At 40.8% G+C, this 26,712-nt stretch overlaps 1 protein-coding gene and 1 long non-coding RNA gene across 4 annotated transcripts; both read left to right on the top strand.

Moving 5' to 3' along the window:
* The first annotated feature begins 484 nt into the window (after positions 1-484).
* LOC116366655 (C-type lectin domain family 4 member M-like) lies at positions 485-10,017 on the top strand. Of its 3 annotated transcripts, none has more exons than XM_031818693.1 (6): positions 485-925; positions 1,969-2,064; positions 2,734-2,868; positions 3,499-3,695; positions 5,088-5,200; positions 8,369-10,017. In XM_031818693.1, exons 1-6 carry the CDS (start codon positions 823-825, stop codon positions 8,514-8,516), a joined length of 792 nt encoding a protein of 263 aa, XP_031674553.1. In that variant the 5' UTR covers positions 485-822; the 3' UTR covers positions 8,517-10,017. The 3 variants fall into 3 exon arrangements, with proteins under 3 accessions (XP_031674553.1, XP_031674555.1, XP_031674556.1); XM_031818695.1 differs by having other exon boundaries at positions 550-925; positions 5,091-5,200; XM_031818696.1 differs by having other exon boundaries at positions 589-925; positions 5,103-5,200.
* A 9,493-nt stretch (positions 10,018-19,510) lies between these two features.
* LOC116366654 (uncharacterized) lies at positions 19,511-22,055 on the top strand. Its single transcript, XR_004208302.1, has 3 exons — positions 19,511-20,099; positions 21,473-21,601; positions 21,768-22,055. It is a non-coding gene; the product is annotated as an uncharacterized LOC116366654 (long non-coding RNA).
* The last annotated feature ends 4,657 nt before the right edge of the window (positions 22,056-26,712 follow it).

The following is a 26,712-nucleotide window of genomic DNA, read 5'->3' as shown; positions in this document are numbered from 1 at the left end:
GTTGTTAAAGGACTAATGAATCACTATGGTATGGAGTAACATCTAGTTGTTAAAGGACTCATTAATAACTATGTTATAGGTGAAGCAGTGTGTAATAGATTGATAATTGACATGATGACAAATATGACATATTGTTGAGATTTTTTTATTGTAAAAAGTTTCCTTTGTTTAATTCTTCTATTGGAAAGTGTATTTAGATGTCTTGTTTTCGACCCAAATCAATAAACATATTAAACAGAATCATCTTAGTTAATTTATTCATTTACTAGACCTACTATTGACCAATAATAACTTGTGTTTGGGTTGACAAATCACTTATATTATTAGGCCAAAAAAACATGAATGAGAGTTAGAAATAAAGCACAGAACAGAATGAACAAGGAATGAAGAGGAAGTTACACACAACTGCTTCCTATTCACCCATGTAGTGCACTGAATAGAGAATAGGGTGCCATTTGTCTCACATCCCAATAGTCTCCTTCTTATTGGTGGATAGAGCCTTGACACATTCTAACACCTACAGCCTTCTTATTGGTGGATAGAGACTTGACACATCCTGTCACCAGCTGTGGGCCACAGACAGAGAACAGAGAAGTACAGGATTTAGACACATTAGACCAACTACTGAGTCAGTTAGAAAGGTAATCATACAGTAGATATTACCATTAGGAGTCAGTTAGAAAGGTAATCATACAGTAAGTTAATACAGCAAGTAAAAGTAACTTAGAATCATAGATTTTACAATAAGAGGTCAGACAGACTTAATTAGTTGATTTATCGATTGATTGGTTTAATCATTGATATTCGGTACGGTTAGTTAAGATGGCCGAGTACGTCAACAAACAGGTGATTGAATTGAATGAAGTTACTGAAGAAAACCGGAACAGATTAACGAAGAGCGTGAAGACTGAGACCCATCTCTCAGGTAAGAACTAAGTATTCTAAGTATCTTATTTTCTCACACAGTAGCTGAGGCACGCAGACAGGTCTGCACGTACAAACTGAACGCATTCACACACTAATACCACACACTAGAAAAACACTTGTACATTTGTATTGTTCTGTCTTCTGGGTGGTTCAGTTAGAATGGAGCAGGGTGTTCAAAACCTGCTGGGGTCACGTACACCAAAATGTATCAATTCAATGTATTTTTTTACTTCAGGTATTAGAACTATTTGGAACTATTTAAATAAAATTGATGATAACCTTTTTTTAGCAACAACACAGTGGACACCCCACCAAAGTTTTTGGTAAACAGCTGAGGGGCTGGAAAAATGTAACCACTCTCAAATTCATAGAGAGAGCTACAGTATGTCTGCAAGGAGTGACCATTCATGATAAAAAATGATACCATGATGCTGAACCATGAGGCTACATACACAGTGTTTGTTTACAAATCCATAGTTTATCATTTTATGGTAAAACAAGTTTATATTTGGGTTCTGATGGGGCTAGACAGTTAAACTAAGCTCATGAGGTATTTCTCAGTTACATTTTTCAAGAATCAAATAGGTAAATATCATTCATTTAAATTGATGTTAAAAAAATTTATATAGCAATCGCAGATCTACTCTTTAAATCATGCTTCAGCTATATTGTGTAATTTCTACATACAGCAGCTTCCTGGTAATCAGATTTGAGATAAACCACACTCTTGAGCAAACAGTTGCTGCCAACCCTCCATTGGGGGAAAACCAATGACACATTCGAAATGTTTGGTTCTCAGAATTAGTTAGGGACGTGGGATGATGTGTGTTATGTTTTAATCTTAATCATTAATGATGATGATGGTATGTGTGTGTATGTGTGTGTGTGTGTGTGTGTGTGTGTGTGTGTGTGTGTGTGTGTGTGTGTGTGTGTGTGTGTGTGTGTGTGTGTGTGTGTGTGTGTGTGTGTGTGTGTGTGTGTGTGTGTGTGTGTGTGTGTGTGTGCGTGTGTGTCTGTTGCCGTGTGTGTGTTCCTCTGCAGATGGAAGAACAGGAGTCTACAGGCTGGCTGCTGGGTGTTTAGGAGTGCTGTGTGTTCTACAAGTCACTCTCAACATCTCCCTGAGGCTGGCTTTCTGTGAGTGTATTGTTATCTAATCATTACACTATATCAGAGTCCCAAATGACACACTATTGGGGCGGCAGGGTAGCCTAGTGGTTAGAGTGTTGGACTAGTAACCGGAAGGTTGCAAGTTCAGATCCCCGAGCTGACTAGGTACAAATCTGTCGTTCTGCCCCTGAACAGGCAGTTAACCCACTGTTCCTAGGCTGTCATTGAAAATAAGAATTTGTTCTTAACTGACTTGCCTAGTTAAATAAAGGTCAAATTTAAAAAAAATAGCCCTCTGGTCTAAAGTAATGCACTCTATAGGAAACAGAGCGCCATTTGGGAACCTGTTCCTTGTGGGACCCTATTTCATGTTTAATGGATTCATTTTGACCAGGGCCCAAAGGACAGATATGTATGTCATTGTCACACCATAGTTCTGTTCTCACAAAGCAAGGAACACAATTCAGACTTACAGACGTTACATAGTTTGTGGGACCAGTAGTTTGACAATATGTTTGAGAAACACACAAAGAATGACAACACCACAATTGTTATCTCCCAAATAGCACCCTATCCTCTTTAAAGGGCACTACTTTTGACCAGGGTACATAGGGCTTTGGTCCTCGGTACTGCACTATAGAAGGAATAGGGTGTCATTTGGGATGCATCACATGCAGGAACTTCTTTGTTTTTCAGCCGGTTCTAACGAAGAGAGGAACCAGTTAGAGGCCTGTTACAACACCCTGGCTACAGAAAGGGACAGGTTGAGTGGCATGGTCAGTGTTCTGACCTATGATAAGGTGATTCTGCAGAAGAGGCTCTCTGGGTGTGGTAAGTTGTCAAGTCAGTCACTTGGGGCTGCGTCCCCATTCTCTACCTTTCCGTCTCCTGAAGTGTGCACTTGTAGTGTGCACTCCGACACTGGCAGTGTTCCGATTTTCTAACTTTCTCCAGAAGTGTGCACATTTCAGTCATACATTTAAATGCATTGGATTGGTGTAAGCACGGCTAGAAGGAGTTTTCACCATATTCCTTTAAATCCATGAGTGAGAGTGTATGAGTGTACACTTCGGGAGAAGGGCATAGCATCGGAATTTAACCCTTGTGGGCAGCCTCGTTATGGATTTACTAGCAGTTAATTACGATGTTAGAATATGTTGTTCCATAAAGTATAATGTATTTCTCTGACAGAGCTAAACAGTTGTTGGAAAAGCTGACGGGAAGGAAACCTGTCCCAATAATCTCTCCTTTCTCCAGCAGTGTGCACTTGTTCACTTCCCTTCATGGATTTAAACAGACATGACAGGTATATGGGAATTCCCTCTAGCGTCCATGCCTACACCAACCAAATGCTTTTAGATTTCAGGAGAAAGAAGAGTTTACTGGAACGCAACCCAGACCTGAATATTTAAAAAACAATATGGTGGACGCTGTGTGTGTGTGTGTGTGTGTTGTCTGTAGGTACTGGAAGAGGGGTGGAAGGGAGATACATGGCAGTCCCAACGATGAGGACTGTGTTAAAGTGTCCTAAAGGATGGAGGATGTTGGGATCCAGCTGCTACTTCCTTTCTACTGAGATGAAAACCTGGCAGGAGAGCAGACTGGACTGTTTTGAGAGAGGAGCAGACCTGGTGATCATAAACAGTGAAGAGGAAAAGGTGAGAGAGAGAGAGAGAGAGAGAGAGAGAGAGAGAGAGAGAGAGAGAGAGAGAGAGAGTTCATTTTTATTGTTTATTTCACTTTATATATTCACTTTATATATTATCTACCTCACTTGCTTTGGCAATGTTAACACATGTTTCCCATGCCAATAAAGCCCTTGAATTGAATTGAATTGAATTGAGAGAGAGAGAAGAGAGGAGAGCAAGGGAGAAAGAGAGGGAGACAAGAGAGGAGAGCGAGGGAGACCTCACTGGAGAGAATTGTACATGAGCAAATGTATGAATATGTTAACAAACAGGATGGAATGTATGACTTTCAGTCTGGTTTTATAAAAACATACTCCACTGATTCATGTCTACTTTACTTGACTTCATCAGGAAAGAGATTGATGAGGGGAATCTGTGTGGAATGGTACTGCTGGACCTACAGAAGGCCTTTGATACAGTTAACCACTGTCTCCTAATCTCCAAACTGGAGGCTTAAGCAGTATCCCTCTAGGCTGGGTAAAGTCCTATTTATCAGGAAGTAGTAGAGGTTAATGGTTCACTGTCTCAGGCAAAACCAATGAGCCTCTGCTGTTTTTATTGTTTAATGATATGAAAGATGCTTGTTCTTGCCGTCTTTTTCTTTATGAGGATGACTCTACACTACTGGTGTCTCACAAAAGTTAAACTATGTTGGAGAGAGCACAGAGCTTACTAACATTAGCAAATGGCTTGGAGATAACAAGCTATCTCTGCAATTAGGGAAAACTGAAGCAATTATTTTTGGATCCAGGTGTAAATTGTGTAGGTTGTCTGAAATCAGAGTGGAGTTAGGGGGTGAGGTGCTGACTACTAAAACCTCTGTTAGCTACTTGGGATGTATCCTTGATGGAAGCTTGGATGGTGTGAGCATGGCCAATAAGGTGCTAGGGAAGGTTAATGCCAGGACTAAGTTTTTGTCTAGAATGTCCAAGCTGCTTGATAAGGACTCCATGAAAGTGCTAGCTACTGCCCTCATTCAATGCCATTTTGACTATGCTTGTACTTCCTGGTTTGGGGGCTTATCTAAACTTATGTAGGGGAAGTTCAAGATAGCCCAGAATAAGTTGATCAGGGTAGTATTGAAGGTGAGTCCACGTACTCACATAGGTAGGAGCTGCTTTCAGGAACTAAACTGGCTGCCTGATGAGGCTAGGGTGTCCAATATGAGACTAAGTTTGGTTTACAGGAGTATTTATGGTCCTGCACCCAGATATCTAAGTGATGACTTTCCTCGTGGTAGGGATGCACACAATCACAGCACCAGATCAGGTATTCATGTGCATTTATGGCTTTTAAGTTTGATGTCTGCTTGTTTTTTTGAAATGGTCGAAATAATAAACTAAACTAAACTAACCATAACAGAAGTTGTTGTACCAGCTGCATGGTGATGCAGATCTCCTGGTCTGGATTGGTCTGACTGACTCCGTTAATGAGGGGACCTGGAAATGGGTGGACGGCACACCACTGACCACATCGTAAGAGAAATTACTACTTTTATAATACGGCTCTAACATCTGGATAGCATTTAGGATGATGTTTCTACCACAGTATCTGACAGTGTCTGACATTTTCACCTGTGTGTCTAATGTGTGTCCTGTCCTCAGTGGAATGCATAAACAACATTTGGGGAGTTTGCCACACCAAGATTTAAATGCTAAAATCGTCACTGGACAGCATGGCCAATTTATTTACCATTTTCTGGCCCATGGTGTTGCGAGTGAATGTTTATCTTTTTAAGCTTGGAAAAGAAAACATTTCAGACAGATGTTTAAATCCTTAAACCACACACCCTCTCCACCGAATAGCTGGCAGGGGAAGCAAAATAGTGATTGCTTTGCAATGTTTGCAGTTAGCCAATGATTCCTTCCAAACCACTCATTGTTCAATTTGCGATTTCCAACTTGTTTTGTAATGTTTATGTCCAATGGCCAATGAGCACTGATATGTTTAATTTATAATTTCTGTTCATATGACAAGGATTTAAAAGGATTTGCCAGTAGATTGTGGACATGATTCATGAGGATGGCTGCTTGTCTAGATTGCTAGCTAAGATTTTGAAAGTAACATGATCAGTCCAATCAAAGCTACAGTGTATTCGTAAAGTATTCAGACCACTTTACTTTTTCCACATTTTGTTACATTGCAGCCTTATTCTAAAATGGATCAAATCAAAACAAATCTTCATCAATATGCACACAATACACCATCAGGACAAAGTGAAACAAATGTATTACAAATAAACAACTGAAATACCTTATTTACATAAGTATTCAGACCCTTTGCTATGAGACTCGAAATTGAGCTCAGGTGCATCCTGTTTCCATTGATCATCCTTGAGATCTTTCTACTACTTAATTGGAGACCACCTGTGGTCAATTCAAATTATTGGATTTGATTTGGAAAGGCATACACCTGTCTATATAAGGTCCCACAGTTGAGAGTGCATGTCAGAGCAAAAACCAAGCCATGAGGTCAAAGGAATTATTAGAACTCCCAGACAGCATTGTGTCGAGGAACAGATCTGGGGAAGGGTACCAAAACATTTCTGCGGCACTGAAGGTCCCCAAGAACACAGTAACACCTCCATCATTCTTAAATGGATTAAGTTTAGAACCACGAAGACTCTTCCTAGAGCTGGCCGCCCGGCCAAACTGAGCAATCGGGGGAGAAGGGCCTTGGTCAGGGAGGTGACCAAGTACCCAATGGTCATTCTGACAGAGCTCCATAGTTCCTCTTTTCAAGCTTCCAGAAAGACAATCATCTCTGCAGCGCTCCACCAATCAGGCCGTTAGTTGACAGTGCATGTCATAGCGAAAATCAAGCCGTGAGGTCGAAGGAATTGTCCATAGAGCTCTGGGACAGAATTCTGTCAAGGCACAGATCTGGGGAAGGGTAGAAAGCTATTTCTGCAGTATTGAAGGTCCCCAAGAACACTGTGACCTCGCTCATTCTTAAATGGAAGAAGTTTGGAAGCACCAAGACACTTGCTAGAGCTGGCCGCCTGGCCAAACAGAGAAATAAGGGGAGATGGGCCTTGGTCAGGAAAGTGAAGAATGGTCACTCTCACAGAGCTATGGAGTTCCTATGTGGAGATGGGAGAATCTTCCAGAAGGACAACTATCTCTGCAGCACTCCACCAATCAGGCCTTTATGGTAGAGTGGCCAGACCGAAGCCACTCCTCAGTAAAAGGAACATGACAGCCCACTTGGAGTTTGCCAAAAGGCACCTAAAGGACTCTCGGACCACGAGAAACAAGATTCTCTGATGAAACCAAGATTGAATGCCAAGCGTCATGTCTGGAGGAAGCCTGGCACCATCCCTACGGTGAAGCATGGTGGTGGCAGCATCATGCTGTGGGGATGTTTTTCAGCGGCTCGGACTGAGAGACTAGTCAGGATCGAGGTAAAAATGAACAGTGCAAAGTACAGATAGATCCTTGTTGAAGACCTGCTCCAGAGAGCTCAGGACTTCAGAATGGGGCTAAGGTTCACCTTCCAACAGGACAACGAACCTAAGGACACAGCCAAGATAACGTAGGAGTGGCTTTGGGACAAGTCTCTGAATGTCCTTGAGTGGCCCAGCCAGAGCCCGGATTTGAACCCGATCTAACATCTCTGGAGAGACCTGAAAATTGCTGTGCAGTGACACTCCCCATCCAACCTGACAGAGCTTGAGAAGATCTGCAGAGAACAATGGGAGAAACTTCCCAAATACAGGTGTGCCAAGCTTGTAGCATCATAAACAGTCTGAATTCTTAAGTAAATGTAATATTTCCGTTTTTTTAAATTTTATACATTTGGAAATATTTCTAAAAAGCTGTTTCTTTCTTTGTCATTATGCGGTAAATTCAATAGATTAATGAGGGAAAAAACTATTTAATCAGTTTTAGAATAATGCTTTAACGTAACTAAATGTAGAAAAAGTCAAGAGGTCTGATTACTTTCAGAATGCAATGTATAACGTGATTTGATGTCATTTCATCTGTGGCAAATGGCCTTGAGTCTTCTTGATGGGATCTTCTAATGTAAATCTACGGCAGCACCCAAGGGGGCTTGAACTGCCTAGCTCTCCCTGTAGATTATGCTGTGACGTAGTGTCCCCATTAGTAACAGAACACTGAGCCAATCACAGCACAACTAAAGAACTCTACCAACCCGAACGCTCTGTATATTCCGCTGGCTGAAAACACCCCCACAGAAAGCACTGAGCAAGGCTTAAACACCTGCATTTTGCAGCTGTCTTACTCAAGAAAACAAAAAGGAAAACACTTTGGAGGGAGGGACCTTGGATATTCTCTCCCAATGCTTTTTGAGAATGAGGTGAGGAGAGAGGACAGAAGGAATTGAGGGAAGGTGAATTCAGAAAGAACCAAGGGGTGCATTCAAATATTCTATATTTTCTCCATAAGTGTACACTTGTTCACTTCCATTTATGGATTCGGAAGGTAATCACCAGTATATGGTAATTCCCTCTAGCCCACATGCCTACACCAACCCAATGCCTTTATATTTGTGGGAAGTGGTGGATGAACGCACCCTTCAGGAGAAAGGAGAGATCATTGGAACGCAACACAGATCTGAATATTAGAAAACTAATATGGTGGACTCTATGTGTGTGTGTTATGTGTGTGTGTTATCTGTAGGTACTGGAAGAGTGGTAAGCCGGACTATGGTGGTACCAACAACAAGGATTGTGTCGAGGTCTACCATCGGGACAACGTTTTGGCCAACTGGAACGATGCACCCTGCAACCGCATGCTGCACTGGATCTGTGAGAAATTACAGAAATAGCTACATATAGCTCAAAGTTTAGGGTCACTTAGAAATGTCCTTTTTTTATAGAAAATAAAATGTTTTGTCTATTAAAATGAAATCAAATTGATCAATAATACAGTGTAGACATTGTTAATGTTGTAAATGACTAATGTAGCTGGAAACGGCAGATTTCTTATGTAATATCTACAGTCGTGGCCAAAAGTTTTGAGTATGACACAAATATTAATTTCCATAAAGTGTGCTGCTTCAGTGTCTTTATATATTGTTGTCAGATGTTACTATGGAATACTGAAGTATAATCACAAGCATTTCATAAGTGTCAAAGGCTTTTATTGAAAATTACATGAAGTTGATGCAAAGAGTCAATATTGGCAGTGTCGACCCTTCTTATTCAAGACCTCTGCAATCCGCCGTGGCATGCTGTCAATTAACTTCTGGGCCGCATCCTAACTGATGGTAGCCCATTCTTGCATAATCAATGCTTGGAGTTTGTCAGAATTTGTGGGGTTTTGTTTGTCCACCCGCCTCTTGAGGATTGACCACAAGTTCTCAATGGGATTAAGGTCTGGGGAGTTTCCTGGCCATGGACCCAAATTATTGATTTTTTGTTCCTCGAGCCACTTTGTTATCACTTTTGCCTTATGGCAAGGTGCTCCATCATGCTGGAAAAGGCATTGTTCGTCACCAATCTGTTCCTGGATGGTTGGGAGAAGTTGCTCTCAGAGGATTTGTTGGTAACATTCTTTATTCATGGCTGCGTTCTTATGCAAAATTGTGAGTGAACTCACTCCCTTGGCTGAGAAGCAACCCCACAAATGAATGGTGTCAGGATGCTTTACTGTTGGCATGACACAGGACTGATGGTAGGGCTCACCTTGTCTTCTCCGGACAAGCTTTTTTCCAGATGACCCAAACTATAGGAAGTCCAGCAAACCCAGAGTCACCTCTTCACTGTTGACATTGAGACTGGTGTTTTGCGGGTACTATTTAATGAAGCTGCCAGTTGAGGACTTGTGTGGTGTCTGTTTCTCAAACTAGACACTCTAATGTACTTGTCCTCTTGCTCAGTTGTGCACTGGGGCCTCCCACTCCTCATTCTATTCTAGTTAGAACCAGTTTGCACTGTTCTGTGCTTTTCTTTCAAAAACAATGACATTTCTAAATGACCCCAAACATTTGAACGGTAGTGTACATATAGGTCAAATCCACATCTTGTTTAAATGTGTTTATTATTTCATTACCTACAAATGTTTGATGTACATTAACATTTTCCTTAAGATTGTGAAATTAACTGTGAGTACATTTACATGGTACCTGACATTATCTTTCTTGCTTTCACCTGTAGTTAATTTGTGGCAATAGATTATTGGCAGCCTTTAGAATCAGTCACAATACTTTATCAGTTTCAGCTTTGTCCTTTTCCCTCTAAACAGTTTATTAATTAAGTATTACTTCTATGAAATTATGAAATGGAATGAAATGGCATTGCTTCTATGAAATAAAAAATATGAGGATACTGTGTTGTGTTCTGTGTATTGGCCATAGAGACTATAACACATTAACATTTAAACTTAGGTTAACAGAAAGAAGAAAACATTAAGGTAATATGGAAATGTTTTAGCTTTGCTTTCGGACTAATCTGAAAAAAACATGTGCAAACTCTACACTTGGTGCCAATGCTTAGCTAGTCTTACTAACAATATTTCTGGTCTAATATCAATCATCGTTTTCACACTGACCACATTAATTAAGTACAGCCCTCCTCCTGCCCTACATTTGACGACAGCCTTATGGGGCCTGGTCAAAATTTGTGCACTAAATAAGGAATATTCATATGGCACTCATGGCATTCTCTCAACCAGCTTCACCTGGAATGTTTTTCCAACAGTCTTGAAGGAGTTCCCACATATGCTGAGCACTTGTTGGCTGCTTTTCCTCCACTCTGTGGTCCAACTCATCCCAAAACATCTCAATTTGGTTGAGGTCGGGGGATTGTGGAGGACAGGTAATCTGATGCAGCACTCCATCACTCTTCATCTTGGTCAAAAAGCCCTTACACAGCCTGGAGGTGGGTTGGGTCACTGTCCTGTTGAAAAACAAAGGATAGTCCCACTAAGCGCAAAGCAGATGGGATGGCGTATCGCTGCAGAATAGCCATGCTGGTTAAGTGAGCCTTGAATTCTTAATAAATCACAGACAGTGTAACTAGCAGAGCACCCACACACCATCACACCTCCTCCTCTATGCTCCACGGTGGGAACCACACATGCAGAAATCCAGTGTTGGGCCGCCAAGGCCAGCAAGGCCTTCTCTGCTGGCCTAAACATCATCAGAATATGATTTTATATATATATATTATATAATATATTTTCCCACAAATATGTATTAAATTATTCCCCAGAGTAAGAGTTATACTCTTCATTTCATAGCTTTCCTCTTGGTTGCACTGCTTCCAGCCCCAGGTTGAGATTTGGAGGGCTGGTCTTTATGTCTTTATGGCTGGTCTTTATGTTTATGATCTTTTATCCAATCATATTCAGCCATCATGTGTTGCCAGGGGTCTAAAATCTGCCCCCAGGCCTTCAGAATCAACAGTGGGGGCGCTTGTAGCTTAAAGTGAATGGAAATTAAAATTTTGTGTCAACCAATCAGCTTTAGAGTTGGCTATTGTACGCCTGCTGGCTGGCTCCAGTGTTACACAGGAGCCAGCTAGCAGGCGTAGTGCGTACACGTCTTTTGATTGGATTACCAATATTGAGAGGCAGGTCCTATATGGGCAGGTCTATGCAGAATCTCAGAACTAGGAAACTGAATTTGATAAACAAATTAATTTGCGTACTACTAAGCTGTTTTTTCAACCCACAATGGCGGAAGGAGAAGATATCGATTTGGTCGAGGATATAATTATAACGCCATTCTCAAGACAAACTTTTCGAGAAAAGTTAGACATTGTCAGGAGAGGTCGACGCCGACGGTACAAAGCCTGTCACAGGCGGGAAAGGGGTTCGTTCGCCACTTTCAAAGTTCCAACTACGAGCGCTATCAATGGCTCACAGGCTCCGAGAAGCACTGCAAACTGTACTGCTGGGAATGCCTATTATTTGCAAGTGATCGATTTGGTGTTTGGAGCCACACTGGCTTTGCAAACTTGAGTTGCCTAACCAAGGCAGCAACGACACCAAAGTACGGCTGGGCTTTTACAAGCAATGGTGCTTTTGAAAACTTTTGGGGACCCCCGAGTGGATCTACAGCTCAACGAACAAGCGCGCAGGGCAACGAAGCTGCACAATGAAAAGGTATTGTACTCTTCCCCTGCAATTCTCTGAATAAAAATGTCAATTTCAAGGTGACGCAATGCCTAGTTATACTGCGTTTCTGTCTAAATGTATAGTGTCTAGAGCCATGATTACTATAATGATGGTAATAAGAGGTGGATTAATTCGGGTGGGACTGTGTAGGACTTCACTGAAGGCCCAGGCCCCAGGCCCACGGCACGCTACTGCAGAAATCATCTGTGTTTCTGCGTCTCAAAGACACAGTGATTGAAACCAAAAATCAAACATTTGGACTCATCAGACCAAACACTAGATTTCCACTGCTCGTGTTTCCTGGCCCAAGCAAGTCTCTTCTTACTATTGGTGTCCTTTAGTAGTAGTTTCTTTGCAGCAATTTGACCAAGAAGGCCTGATTCACACAGTCTCCTCTGAACAGTTGATGTTGAGATGTGTGTTACTTTAACTCTGTGAAGCATTTACTAGGGCTACTAATTCTGAGGCTGGTAACTAATAAACTTATCCTCTGAAACAGAGGTCATTTTGGGTCTTTCTTTCCTGTGTCGGTCCTCATGAGAGCCAGTTTCATCATAGCGCTTGATGGTTTATGCAACTGCACTTTAAACCACCCCCCCCCCCCCCCACAAAAATTGTGGAAAATTTGGGGAAAAAATTTGGGAGGAAAAAAACATTTTTTAAAATGTTAAGAAAAAAAATATATATATACATTTACAAAGTAACATGGGTAACTATTTACACACTTTCAATATTTGGAGGACCCTCAGTCCTCTATCAAATCTATTTATCTAGTGAGTGTGTGGGTAGAGTCTAGTGAGTGTGTGGGTAGAGTCTAGTGAGTGTGTGGGTAGAGTCTAGTGAGTGTGTGGGTAGAGTCTAGTGAGTGTGTGGGTAGAGTCTAGTGAGTGTGTGGGTAGAGTCTAGTGAGTGTGTGGGTAGAGTCTAGTGAGTGTGTGGGTAGAGTCTAGTGAGTGTGTGGGTAGAGTCTAGTGAGTGTGTGGGTAGAGTCTAGTGAGTGTGTGGGTAGAGTCTAGTGAGTGTGTGGGTAGAGTCTAGTGAGTGTGTGGGTAGAGTCTAGTGAGTGTGTGGGTAGAGTCTAGTGAGTGTGTGGGTAGAGTCTAGTGAGTGTGTGGGTAGAGTCCAGTGAGTGTGTGGGTAGAGTCCAGTGAGTGTGTGGGTAGAGTCCAGTGAGTGTGTGGGTAGAGTCCAGTGAGTGTGTGGGTAGAGTCTAGTGAGTGTGTGGGTAGAGTCTAGTGAGTGTGTGGGTAGAGTCTAGTGAGTGTGTGGGTAGAGTCTAGTGAGTGTGTGGGTAGAGTCTAGTGAGTGTGTGGGTAGAGTCTAGTGAGTGTGCGGGCAGAGTCTAGTGAGTGTGCGGGCAGAGTCTAGGGAGTGTGCATAGTCAGTGCAAGAGAGTCAGTGCAAAAAAACAACAAAAAGGGGTCAATGTGTATTTTTTTAATTACATTTTAAGATATATCTTTAGTTCATGTAGAATGACATTTCTGAGTGGAAACTTTTTATGAACATGATTGGAAGCAATATATCATTGTTGTTTTTTATTTCCATATCACAAGGTAAAATGGTCAAATCTCTCACCCTGTGGTCAGTGGGGTGCCGTCCACCCACTTCCAGGCCCCCTCAGTAACAGTCAGTCAGACCAATCCAGGCGCTCAGGTGGAGGTTGAAGAGAAACTCCTGTTGGTGAGAAAGATACTGATATTGTCAACTACTATAGACTACATGTGTTAAATACTGGAAGATACACTACTCACCAAGAGATGTTTGATTCTCTCACCTGTTCCTTATCACTGTTTACATCACCAGGTCTGCTCCTCTCTTCAGACAGTCCTGTCTTCTCTCCCCCCAGGGTTTTTTCACTGTAGACAGGAAGTACCAACTGGATTCAAACTTCTGCCAGTCTTCAGGACAGGTTTGTTCTACAAGACAGAAATATTATTTTCCATCTCATTATTCTGCATCTATTATTGAAGAATACAAACACAAGTTTACTGCATACTAGATATGTGCTGTTAAAATCAAATCATTTATCAGGTAAACTCACTCAGATTTGAGAACTTTGTCATAAGATCATCTCTCTCCTTCTGTTGCCGGTCTCTCTCTTTAGTCAGGGTGTTGTAACTGGTCTGTAGCTGGTCTCTCTCTTTAGTCAGGGTGTTGTACCTGGTCTGTAGCTGGTCTCTCTCTTTAGTCAGGGTGTTGTAACTGGTCTGTAGCTGGTCTCTCTCTTCAGTCATAGTGTTGTAACTGGTCTGTAGCAGGTCTTTCTCTGTAGTCTCATTGCCTATGTTATCTGGAAAGGGTTGATACATGTAGCTCCTGGTTAATTCACTCACGAAACAGTAATTCAAGAAATCTAAATGCATATTCCCATGACAACGACTGAGATGATTGGCATGCGGTGTTTACATTTCACCAGTAAAATGTGATGAATTATCATTCAAGATTGACATGGATGTTTAGTCTATTTTGAAATGAGCTGTTCCTGACTTGGTGAAGGACAAAGAACATTTTCTTGAGACAATGTGGATATAGTCAGACGTTGTAATCTGAGGATGCATTTGATGTATATTCTATAAAGAGATTCATAAGATGCCATCTGTCGGTACATACTTTGATTGAGAAATAATGATGTCATAAACTATTTTTTGTACTCCCTCACCTAAACAAGTATCACTCCACCACTGTTTACAAAAGACATGATTGACATCGGTGAAAGTGGACAGAATATCAGCTGATTATTGATGATGATTGATGCAAATCTGCTAATTAGCTAGGTCGATAATTCTTTCACTGATTAGGATTTAATCTTCAATGCTCTCAAATATTAACTTCATAATGTAGCCTGATCTTCATGGTCTGACCTTCAGCTTATAATGGCTTCATAAAGCCTTCATATCAAAGGCTTCATAAAGCCTTCATAATGTAGTCATAAGCACTACATAAATGTGTTATTAAGCATCTAAGTGTATGTCATGCTTTATAAAGGGTTCATAAACGTGGCATAACTGTGTGACAATATCTCCCATGTCAAGTGTGACATAACCCACTATGTTGAATATGATATAAACGTGTAAAGGGTGACATGTTGTGCTGAAGGATGAAGCTCTAAAGTTAAGTCATTTTAGTCACATTACACCTAATCTTGTTCCCAGACACTTCCGCCCAAATGCTCGGAAGGTCTGGTGGGCCAATGCATAAAACTTGGCCTTCATTAGTTAGGTTAGATTTAAAAGCACATTTTAATTAAGAAGAGAAGTTATGGAAATGGGCAGGGCTTAGCCATAATGATGACTTTGTAGCTGTGTTAACTATTGATGACCAGTGGGAATGTTTTTGCTGAAGGACATAGGCTGATGGAAAATATTTTACTCAATATGGCCAATCAATTTTAGTGCTTGATATCCCAGGCTTATACAGCGCATTTGGAAAGTATTCAGACCCCTTGATTTTTTTCATATTTTGTTATGTTACAGCCTTATTCTGAAATGGATTAAATTGTTTTCTCCCCTCTTCAATCTACACACAATAACCCATAATGAGGCAAAAACAGGTTTTTAGACATTTTTGTAACTTCATTAAATATTACAAAATGTAAATATTACATTTACATAAGTATTCGGGCCCTTTACTCAGTACTTTGTTGAAGCACCTTTGGCAGCAATTACAGCCTTGAGATGCCTTAGGTATGACACCACATTCATGGCACACCTGTATTTGGGGTGTTTCTCCCATTCTTCACTGCAGATCCTCTCTAGCTCTGTTAGGTTGGATGTGGAGCATTGCTGCACAGCTATTTTCAGGTCTCTCCAGAGGTGTTCAATCTGGTTTAAGTCCGGGCTCTGGCTGGGCCAATCAAGGACATTCAGAAACTTGTTCTGAAGCCTCTCCTGCATTGTCTTGGCTTTGTGCTTAGGGCCCTTTTGGAAGGTGAACCTTCACCCCAGTCTGAGGTCCTGAACTCTCTGGAGCAGGTTTTCATCAAGGATCTCTCTGTACTTTGCTCCGTTCATCTATACCTCTATCCTGACTGTCACGTTGTTACGTCCTGACCTTAGTGAGTGTGTGATGGTATAGATGGTATTGAGTACAGTATATTCATATGAGATGAGTTGTCACGTCCTGACCTTAGTTCCGCGTGAGTATGCGTGAGTAGGAGTATGGGTGGATATTCTAGGTTTTGTATTCTAGGTTTTGTATTTCTGTGTTTAGCCTGGTATGGTTTCCAATCAAAGGCAGCTGAGAACCATACTTAGGCAGCCTGTTTTCCCACTATGGGTTGTGGGTAGTTATTTTCTGTTTAGTGTTTTTGTTGCACCTTGCAGAACTGTTCGTTTGTCGGTTTGTTGTTTTGTTCCAGTATTCATCTTTATTAAAAGTATTATGAATACGTACCACGCTGGACTTTGGTCCTCTTCTCCTTCTCCCGACGACACTCGTTACACTGACTAGTCTCCCAGTATCTGCTGCTGAAAACATCCCCACAGCATGATGCTGCCACCATCATGCATCACCGTGGGGATGGTGCCAGGTTTCCTCCAGACATGGAGCTTGGCACTCAGGCCAAAGCATTCCATTTTGGTTTCATCAGACCAGTGAATCTTGTTACTCATGGTCTGAGAGTCTTTTGGTGTCTCCAAAATCTCTGCAGCATTCCAAGCGGACTGCCACGCGCCTTTTACTGAGCAGGGACTCCAATCAAGTTGTAGAATATCTCAAGGATTATTAATGGAAACGGGATGTATCTGAGCTCAATTTCAAGTCTCTTAGCAAATAGTCTGAATATCTATGTAAATAAGGTATTTCTGTTTATGAATTTTTTTTTATACATTTGCTAAAAATTCTACTTTGTCATTGTGTTGTATTGTGTGTGGATTGATGAGGGGAAAAATGATTCTATCAATTTTTTAATAAGTCTGTAACAAAATGTGAGAAAATTGTCTGGCATCTGAATACTTTTTGAATGCACTTGGCTTGTGTAGTCAAGTAGAGCTGATGCAGTTTTTTAAATTTTTTGTCACATTTTTTGAAAAATAAATACATTTGAGCATTAATGGTTTCATTACTGGCAGTGCTTGACTTTGACTGAAATAGGTTCTGGTACTCATTTTGGATTCCGGTACTGTTTCATATTTAGGTGTAGGAGCTCCACACTATGTTTGATCTGATATAGAGGAACAGGAGCTCAAGCAGTAGAACATTTGAGGTGCCGGTACTCTGCTCCGGTGAGATCCTGCCCAAGTCAAGCGCTGGTTACCGGAAGAATATCAGGACCACTTTGAAAGTATCAGAGCGTTGTATTGAGGATTTACAAAAAATGGAGAGTTGGCGCCACCTTGCGGAAATATTGAAAACAGGCTGGTGGATCGCATCCTGACAAAGCCCCTGGGAAGAAGTTCTGGCTTGGCTACTCTTGGTGTTGCCAACTTCGAAGGTACTAGAGGGCTGGGGTTCAAGCCCTTATCTCATCTCCTGAAGTTGTTTTTTAACCTTTCATCTGTTGCCTCGTATTTACGCGCGCGCGCGTGTGTGTGTATAGATAGATAGATGACTCGGTTCAGTCCAAGAAGAATGATAGAGGACTTCCAACTAGATGGGGTGACGCTCACCCGCATTGCCATGATTACCCAGGAATATTACCCAGTGGAATTGGAAATTAACTTATATCTGGGCTGCACAGTAATGACACAGTTCATTTGTATAAAATGTTTCAAATACTTATTGTTCATAAACATATTTTCCAATCGGATATTGAAAACAGTGATGGGGTATCCACTGTGTTGCTGTTAGAAAGATTATTTTCAATTGATCTTATTAAATAGTTCTACATAGTTCCAATATTGAATTGATGCATTTTAGTGTATGAGACCCCAGCAGGTTGTAAACCCCAGGCTCTGTACCAACTGAACCACACAGAAGACAGAACAATACAAACACGTACAAGTGTTTTTCTATGATGTGCTATTAATGTTTGTGCACATGCCAGCATACGTGTGTGCTTTCGGTTTGTGCGTTCATACCTGTCTGCATCTGTGTGTGTGTGAGAGAGAGAAAGATAATTCTTTGTACCTGAGAGATGAGTCTCAGTCTTCACGCTCCTCGTTGCTCTGTTCCGGTTTTCTTCATTAACTTTGTTTAATTCAATCACCTGTTTGTTGACGTAGTCGGCCATCTTAACTAACTGTACCGAATATCAATGATGACCCCAATCAATCAATCAACTAATTCAGTCTGACCTTTTATTGTAATATATATGATTTTTACTTTTACTTATAGTATTAACTTACTAATGATTACCTTTCTAACTGACTCCTAATGGTAATATCTACTGTATGATTACCTTTCTAACTGACTCCTAACGGTAATATCTACTGTATGATTACCTTTCTAACTGACTCCTAATGGTAATATCTACTGTATGATTACCTTTCTAACTGACTCCTAATGGTAATATCTACTGTATGATTACCTTTCTAACTGACTCCTAATGGTAATATCTACTGTATGATTACCTTTCTAACTGACTCCTAATGGTAATATCTACTGTATGATTACCTTTCTAACTGACTCCTAATGGTAATATCTACTGTATGATTACCTTTCTAACTGACTCCTAATGGTAATATCTACTGTATGATTACCTTTCTAACTGACTCCTAACGGTAATATCTACTGTATGATTACCTTTCTAACTGACTCCTAATGGTAATATCTACTGTATGATTACCTTTCTAACTGACTCCTAATGGTAATATCTACTGTATGATTACCTTTCTAACTGACTCCTAACGGTAATATCTACTGTATGATTACCTTTCTAACTGACTCCTAACGGTAATATCTACTGTATGATTACCTTTCTAACTGACTCCTAATGGTAATATCTACTGTATGATTACCTTTCTAACTGACTCCTAACGGTAATATCTACTGTATGATTACTAGTAATTGAGTAGTTGCTTTGATATGCATCTCCACTGGTACCTCTCTGATGTCTGTCTGTGGTCCACTACAGTTGATTAGAATGTATTAAGAATCCTATCACCTTCAAGAAGGAAGTTGGTAGACCTAACAGGATATTCTAAACAGAGTGATATAACATGATGCATGACAACAAGTAATGAGGAGCGCAGTCTTTCATCCTATCACTTTGACAGGCCTGTTTGTGGCTTCTCCAACCTTCAAATGGAGTTCACATTTTGACTCTATCTCTTTCTGTGCCACCGATGGCCTTTTTAAATACTGTCTGTGTGTGACATCAGTGTGAGGAGTTATTATGAAGTGTATGAAGAACATCTGTCTGCATCTTAATCAGGGGTTTAAAAGGTGAACTTCACAGAACACTGTGTGTGTGTGTGTGTGTGTGTGTGTGTGTGTGTGTGTGTGTGTGTGTGTGTGTGTGTGTGTGTGTGTGTGTGTGTGTGTGTGTGTGTGTGTGTGTGCCAATTCAGTACTGTTCTGCCCTCTGTGTGTGTCCAGGTCACACTGTTTTAACAATCCAATCACATTCAATCAGGAAGCTGGAAGAGCTTGTAAAGGACATTTTTCCTTTATTTTTTCATCTGTGCCTTAGTTCTTCTTATTAAAGCAATTTATGTAATAATTGATCATGGAAAAATCACAAGCCTATGGCAAATCACATAACATGTTTATATTAAAAACATTGAATACAATTATTTTACAGATTACAGTATGTCTACAGACTCTTAAACTATAGAGAAAATTGACGCCACTCGAACTGGGCTTTCTTTGACAATGCAATCACGAATTCATTGAATGAATATTAAAAAGTGTTGATTATTTGGTGTGAGGAGAGCACAGTAAGCAGTAAGATGTGAGACACAGTGTTATGTTTCTGACAAATTTTCACTGCTAGCGTGCGAGGCCAAGAGTGCAAGCCACTTCATTTAGACCGTGCAGGTATCTGTATCTGTGTTACAGTATGGTGTCATGTAGAAGAGGCTGGTGGGAGAAGCTGTAGGAGGACAGGCTCATTGTAATGGATGGAATGGAATTCAGGAAAAGGAGCCAAACATGTGTTTAAAATATGTTTGACGCATTTGATACCGGTCCATAAATTGCATTCAGCAATTAAAATGAGCCCGCCTGCCCTCCCACCAGTCTCCTCTGTTGTCATGGTGATGTTAAACCCTTTTCTCACAGATCCAGTAACGATTGTTAAAACATGACTGGTCCTTCCATGCCTTTACAGGAAGCCAGGTTTCTGTGTTCAGCTCAACACAGTCCTCCTCCCCATTTGCTGGGTTGTCACCACCATTATCAGGTTGCTGTGAGTACCAGTAACTACAGGGTAAAGAAGACAGAGAAAATAATGAATAAACATTTTGATTTGTCACATGCTCTGAATACAACAGGTGTAGACTTGAATGTAAAATGCTTACTTAGGGGTCCTTTCCCAACAATGCAGAGTTAAAATGTGAGATAAAAAGCTAAATAGAAAAAGGAAATAGTAACACAATAAAATAACAACAACAAGGAATACTGAGTCTATGTGCAGGGGTACGAGGTAGTTGAGGTCATTAAGGGGGACTAGGCAATCAGGATAGATAATAAACAGAGTAGCAGCACTGCATGTGAAAAGTGTGAAGCTGTGTATGTGTGAGTGTGTGGCATCAATATGCGCGTGTGTGTGTGTTTTGAGTGTGTGTGTGGGAGTATCAATGTAGGATGTCTGAGTGTTTGAGTGTGTGGGTAGAGTCTAGTGAGTGTGTGGGTGGAGTCTAGCGAGTGTGTGGGTAGATTCTAGCGAATGTGTGGGTAGATTCTAGCGAGTGTGTGGGTAGATTCTAGCGAGTGTGTGGGTAGATTCTAGCGAGTGTGTGGGTAGATTCTAGCGAGTGTGCGGGTAGAGTCTAGTGAGTGTGCGGGTAGAGCCTAGTGAGTGTGCGGGTAGAGTCTAGTGAGTGTGCGGGTAGAGTCTAGTGAGTGTGCGGGTAGAGTCTAGTGAGTGTGCGGGTAGAGCCTAGTGAGTGTGCGGGTAGAGTCTAGTGAGTGTGCAGGTAGAGTCTAGTGAGTGTGTGGGTAGAGTCTAGTGAGTGTGTGGGTAGAGTCTAGTGAGTGTGTGGGTAGAGTCTAGTGAGTGTGCGGGTAGAGTCTAGTGAGTGTGTGGGTAGAGTCTAGTGAGTGTGCAGGTAGAGTCTAGTGAGTGTGTGGGTAGAGTCTAGTGAGTGTGTGGGTAGAGTCTAGTGAGTGTGCGGGTAGAGTCTAGTGAGTGTGTGGGTAGAGTCTAGTGAGTGTGCAGGTAGAGTCTAGTGAGTGTGCAGGTAGAGTCTAGTGAGTGTGTGGGTAGAGTCTAGTGAGTGTGCAGGTAGAGTCTAGTGAGTGTGCAGGTAGAGTCTAGTGAGTGTGCAGGTAGAGTCTAGTGAGTGTGCGGGTAGAGTCTAGTGAGTGTGTGGGTAGAGTCTAGTGAGTGTGCAGGTAGAGTCTAGTGAGTGTGCAGGTAGAGTCTAGTGAGTGTGCATAGTCAGTGCAAGAGAGTCAGTGCAAAAAAACAACAAAAAGGGTTCAATGTGTGTTTTTTAATGACATTTTAAGATATATCTTTAGTTCATGTAGAATGACATTTCTGAGTGGAAACAATACTTTTTATGAACATGATTGGAAGCAATATATCATTGTTGTTTTTTATTTCCATATCACAAGGTAAAATGGTCAAATCTCTCACCCTGTGGTCAGTGGGGTGCCGTCCATCCACTTCCAGGCCCCCTCAGTAACAGAGTCAGTCAGACCAATCCAGGCGCTCAGGTGGAGGTTGAAGAGAAACTCCTGTTGGTGAGAAAGATACTGATATTGTCAACTACTATAGACTACATGTGTTAAATACTGGAAGATACACTACTCACCAAGAGATGTTTGATTCTCTCACCTGTTCCTTATCACTGTTTACATCACCAGGTCTGCTCCTCTCATCAGACACTCCTGTCTTCTCTCCCCCCAGGGTTTTTTCACAGTAGACAGGAAGTACCAACTGGATTCAAACTTCTGCCAGTCTTCAGGACAGGTTTGTTCTACAAGACAGAAATATTATTTTCCATCTCATTATTCTGCATCTATTATTGAAGAATACAAACACAAGTTTACTGCATATTAGATATGTGATGTTAAAATCAAATCATTTATCAGGTAAACTCACTCAGATTTGAGAACTTTGTCATAAGATCATCTCTCTCCTTCTGTTGCCGGTCTCTCTCTTTAGTCAGGGTGTTGTAACTGGTCTGTAGCTGGTCTCTCTCTTTAGTCAGGGTGTTGTAACTGGTCTGTAGCTGGTCTCTCTCTTTAGTCAGGGTGTTGTAACTGGTCTGTAGCTGGTCTCTCTCTTCAGTCATAGTGTTGTAACTGGTCTGTAGCAGGTCTTTCTCTGTAGTCTCATTGCCTATGTTATCTGGAAAGGATTGATACATATAGCTCCTGGTTAATTCACTCACGAAACAGTAATTCAAGAAATCTAAATGCATATTCCCATGACAACGACTGAGATGATTGGCATGCGGTGTTTACATTTCACCAGTAAAACGTGATGAATTATCATTCAAGATTGACATGGATGTTTAGTCTATTTTGAAATGAGCTGTTCCTGACTTGGTGAAGGACAAAGAACATTTTCTTGAGACAATGTGGATATAGTCAGACGTTGTAATCTGAGGATGCATTTGATGTATATTCTATAAAGAGATTCATAAGATGCCATCTGTCGGTACATACTTTGATTGAGAAATAATGATGTCATAAACTATTTTTTGTACTCCCTCACCTAAACAAGTATCACTCCACCACTGTTTACAAAAGACATGATTGACATCGGTGAAAGTGGACAGAATATCAGCTGATTATTGATGATGATTGATGCAAATCTGCTAATTAGCTAGGTCGATAATTCTTTCACTGATTAGGATTTAATCTTCAATGCTCTCAAATATTAACTTCATAATGTAGCCTGATCTTCATGGTCTGACCTTCAGCTTATAATGTCTTCATAAAGCCTTCATATCAAAGGCTTCATAAAGCCTTCATAATGTCGTCATAAGCACTACATAAATGTGTTATTAAGCATCTAAGTGTATGTCATGCTTTATAAAGGGTTCATAAACGTGGCATAACTGTGTGACAATATCTCCCATGTCAAGTGTGACATAACCCACTATGTTGAATATGATATAAACGTGTAAAGGGTGACATGTTGTGCTGAAGGATGAAGCTCTAAAGTTAAGTCATTTTAGTCACATTACACCTAATCTTGTTCCCAGACACTTCCGCCCAAATGCTCGGAAGGTCTGGTGGACCAATGCATAAAACTTGGCCTTCATTAGTTAGGTTAGATTTAAAAGCACATTTTAATTAAGAAGAGAAGTTATGGAAATGGGCAGGGCTTAGCCATAATTATGACTTTGTAGCTGTGTTAACTATTGATGACCAGTGGGAATGTTTTTGCTGAAGGACATAGGCTGATGGAAAATATTTTACTCAATATGGCCAATCAATTTTAGTGCTTGATATCCCAGGCTTATACAGCGCATTTGGAAAGTATTCAGACCCCTTGATTTTTTTCATATTTTGTTATGTTACAGCCTTATTCTAAAATGGATTAAATTGTTTTCTCCCCTCTTCAATCTACACACAATAACCCATAATGAGGCAAAAACAGGTTTTTAGACATTTTTGCAACTTCATTAAATATTACAAAATGTAAATATTACATTTACATAAGTATTCAGACCCTTTACTCAGTACTTTGTTGAAGCACCTTTGGCAGCAATTACAGCCTTGAGATGCCTTAGGTATGACACCACATTCATGGCACACCTGTATTTGGGGTGTTTCTCCCATTCTTCACTGCAGATCCTCTCTAGCTCTGTTAGGTTGGATGTGGAGCATTGCTGCACAGCTATTTTCAGGTCTCTCCAGAGGTGTTCAATCTGGTTTAAGTCCGGGCTCTGGCTGGGCCAATCAAGGACATTCAGAAACTTGTTCTGAAGCCTCTCCTGCATTGTCTTGGCTTTGTGCTTAGGGCCCTTTTGGAAGGTGAACCTTCACCCCAGTCTGAGGTCCTGAACTCTCTGGAGCAGGTTTTCATCAAGGATCTCTCTGTACTTTGCTCCGTTCATCTATACCTCTATCCTGACTGTCACGTTGTTACGTCCTGACCTTAGTGAGTGTGTGATGGTATAGATGGTATTGAGTACAGTATATTCATATGAGATGAGTTGTCACGTCCTGACCTAAGTTCCGCGTGAGTATGCGTGAGTAGGAGTATGGGTGGATATTCTAGGTTTTGTATTCTAGGTTTTGTATTTCTGTATTTAGCCTGGTATGGTTTCCAATCAAAGGCAGCTGAGAACCATACTTAGGCAGCCTGTTTTCCCACTATGGGTTGTGGGTAGTTATTTTCTGTTTAGTGTTTTTGTTGCACCTTGCAGAACTGTTAGTTTTTCGGTTTGTTGTTTTGTTCCAGTATTCATCTTTATTAAAAGTATTATGAATACGTACCACGCTGGACTTTGGTCCTCTTCTCCTTCTCCCGACGACACTCGTTACACTGACTAGTCTCCCAGTATCTGCTGCTGAAAACATCCCCACAGCATGATGCTGCCACCATCATGCATCACCGTGGGGATGGTGCCAGGTTTCCTCCAGACATGGAGCTTGGCACTCAGGCCAAAGCATTCCATTTTGGTTTCATCAGACCAGTGAATCTTGTTACTCATGGTCTGAGAGTCTTTTGGTGTCTCCAAAATCTCTGCAGCATTCCAAGCGGACTGCCACGCGCCTTTTACTGAGCAGGGACTCCAATCAAGTTGTAGAATATCTCAAGGATTATTAATGGAAACTGGATGCATCTGAGCTCAATTTCAAGTCTCTTAGCAAATAGTCTGAATATCTATGTAAATAAGGTATTTCTGTTTATGATTTTTTTTTTATACATTTGCTAAAAATTCTACTTTGTCATTGTGTTGTATTGTGTGTGGATTGATGAGGGGAAAAATGATTCTATCAATTTTTTAATAAGTCTGTAACAAAATGTGAGAAAATTGTCTGGCATCTGAATACTTTTTGAATGCACTTGGCTTGTGTAGTCAAGTAGAGCTGATGCAGTTTTTTTAATTTTTTGTCACATTTTTTGAAAAATAAATACATTTGAGCATTAATGGTTTCATTACTGGCAGTGCTTGACTTTGACTGAAATAGGTTCTGGTACTCATTTTGGATTCCGGTACTGTTTCATATTTAGGTGTAGGAGCTCCACACTATGTTTGATCTGATATAGAGGAACAGGAGCTCAAGCAGTAGAACATTTGAGGTGCCGGTACTCTGCTCCGGTGAGATCCTGCCCAAGTCAAGCGCTGGTTACCGGAAGAATATCAGGACCACTTTGAAAGTATCAGAGCGTTGTATTGAGGATTTACAAAAAATGGAGAGTTGGCGCCACCTTGCGGAAATATTGAAAACAGGCTGGTGGATCGCATCCTGACAAAGCCCCTGGGAAGAAGTTCTGGCTTGGCTACTCTTGGTGTTGCCAACTTCGAAGGTACTAGAGGGCTGGGGTTCAAGCCCTTATCTCATCTCCTGAAGTTGTTTTCACCTTTCATCTGTTGCCTCGTATTTACGCGCGCGCGCGTGTGTGTGTATAGATAGATAGATGACTCGGTTCAGTCCAAGAAGAATGATAGAGGACTTCCAACTAGATGGGGTGACGCTCACCCGCATTGCCATGATTACCCAGGAATATTACCCAGTGGAATTGGAAATTAACTTATATCTGGGCTGCACAGTAATGACACAGTTCATTTGTATAAAATGTTTCAAATACTTATTGTTCATAAACATATTTTCCAATCGGATATTGAAAACAGTGATGGGGTATCCACTGTGTTGCTGTTAGAAAGATTATTTTCAATTGATCTTATTAAATAGTTCTACATAGTTCCAATATTGAATTGATGCATTTTAGTGTATGAGACCCCAGCAGGTTGTAAACCCCAGGCTCTGTACCAACTGAACCACACAGAAGACAGAACAATACAAACACGTACAATGTTTTTCTATGATGTGCTATTAATGTTTGTGCACATGCCAGCATACGTGTGTGCTTTCGGTTTGTGCGTTCATACCTGTCTGCATCTGTGTGTGTGTGAGAGAGAGAAAGATAATTCTTTGTACCTGAGAGATGAGTCTCAGTCTTCACGCTCCTCGTTGCTCTGTTCCGGTTTTCTTCATTAACTTTGTTTAATTCAATCATCTGTTTGTTGACGTAGTCGGCCATCTTATCTAACCGTACCGAATATCAATGATTACCCCAATCAATTAATCAACTAATTCAGTCTGACCTTTTATTGTAATATATATGATTTTAACTTTTACTTATAGTATTAACTTACTTACGATTACATTTCTAACTGACTCCTAATGGTAATATCTACTGTATGATTACCTTTCTAACTGACTCCTAATGGTAATATCTACTGTATGATTACCTTTCTAACTGACTCCTAATGGTAATATCTACTGTATGATTACCTTTCTAACTGACTCCTAATGGTAATATCTACTGTATGATTACATTTCTAACTGACTCCTAATGGTAATATCTACTGTATGATTACCTTTCTAACTGACTCCTAATGGTAATATCTACTGTATGATTACATTTCTAACTGACTCCTAATGGTAATATCTACTGTATGATTACCTTTCTAACTGACTCCTAATGGTAATATCTACTGTATGATTACCTTTCTAACTGACTCCTAATGGTAATATCTACTGTATGATTACATTTCTAACTGACTCCTAATGGTAATATCTACTGTATGATTACCTTTCTAACTGACTCCTAATGGTAATATCTACTGTATGTTTACCTTTCTAACTGACTCCTAATGGTAATA

This window comes from Oncorhynchus kisutch, unplaced genomic scaffold (assembly GCF_002021735.2).
Source record: "Oncorhynchus kisutch isolate 150728-3 unplaced genomic scaffold, Okis_V2 scaffold1553, whole genome shotgun sequence".
Lineage (NCBI taxonomy): Eukaryota > Metazoa > Chordata > Actinopteri > Salmoniformes > Salmonidae > Oncorhynchus > Oncorhynchus kisutch.
Note: the sequence above shows the minus strand (reverse complement) of the source record. Positions and strands in the feature narration are given on the sequence as shown.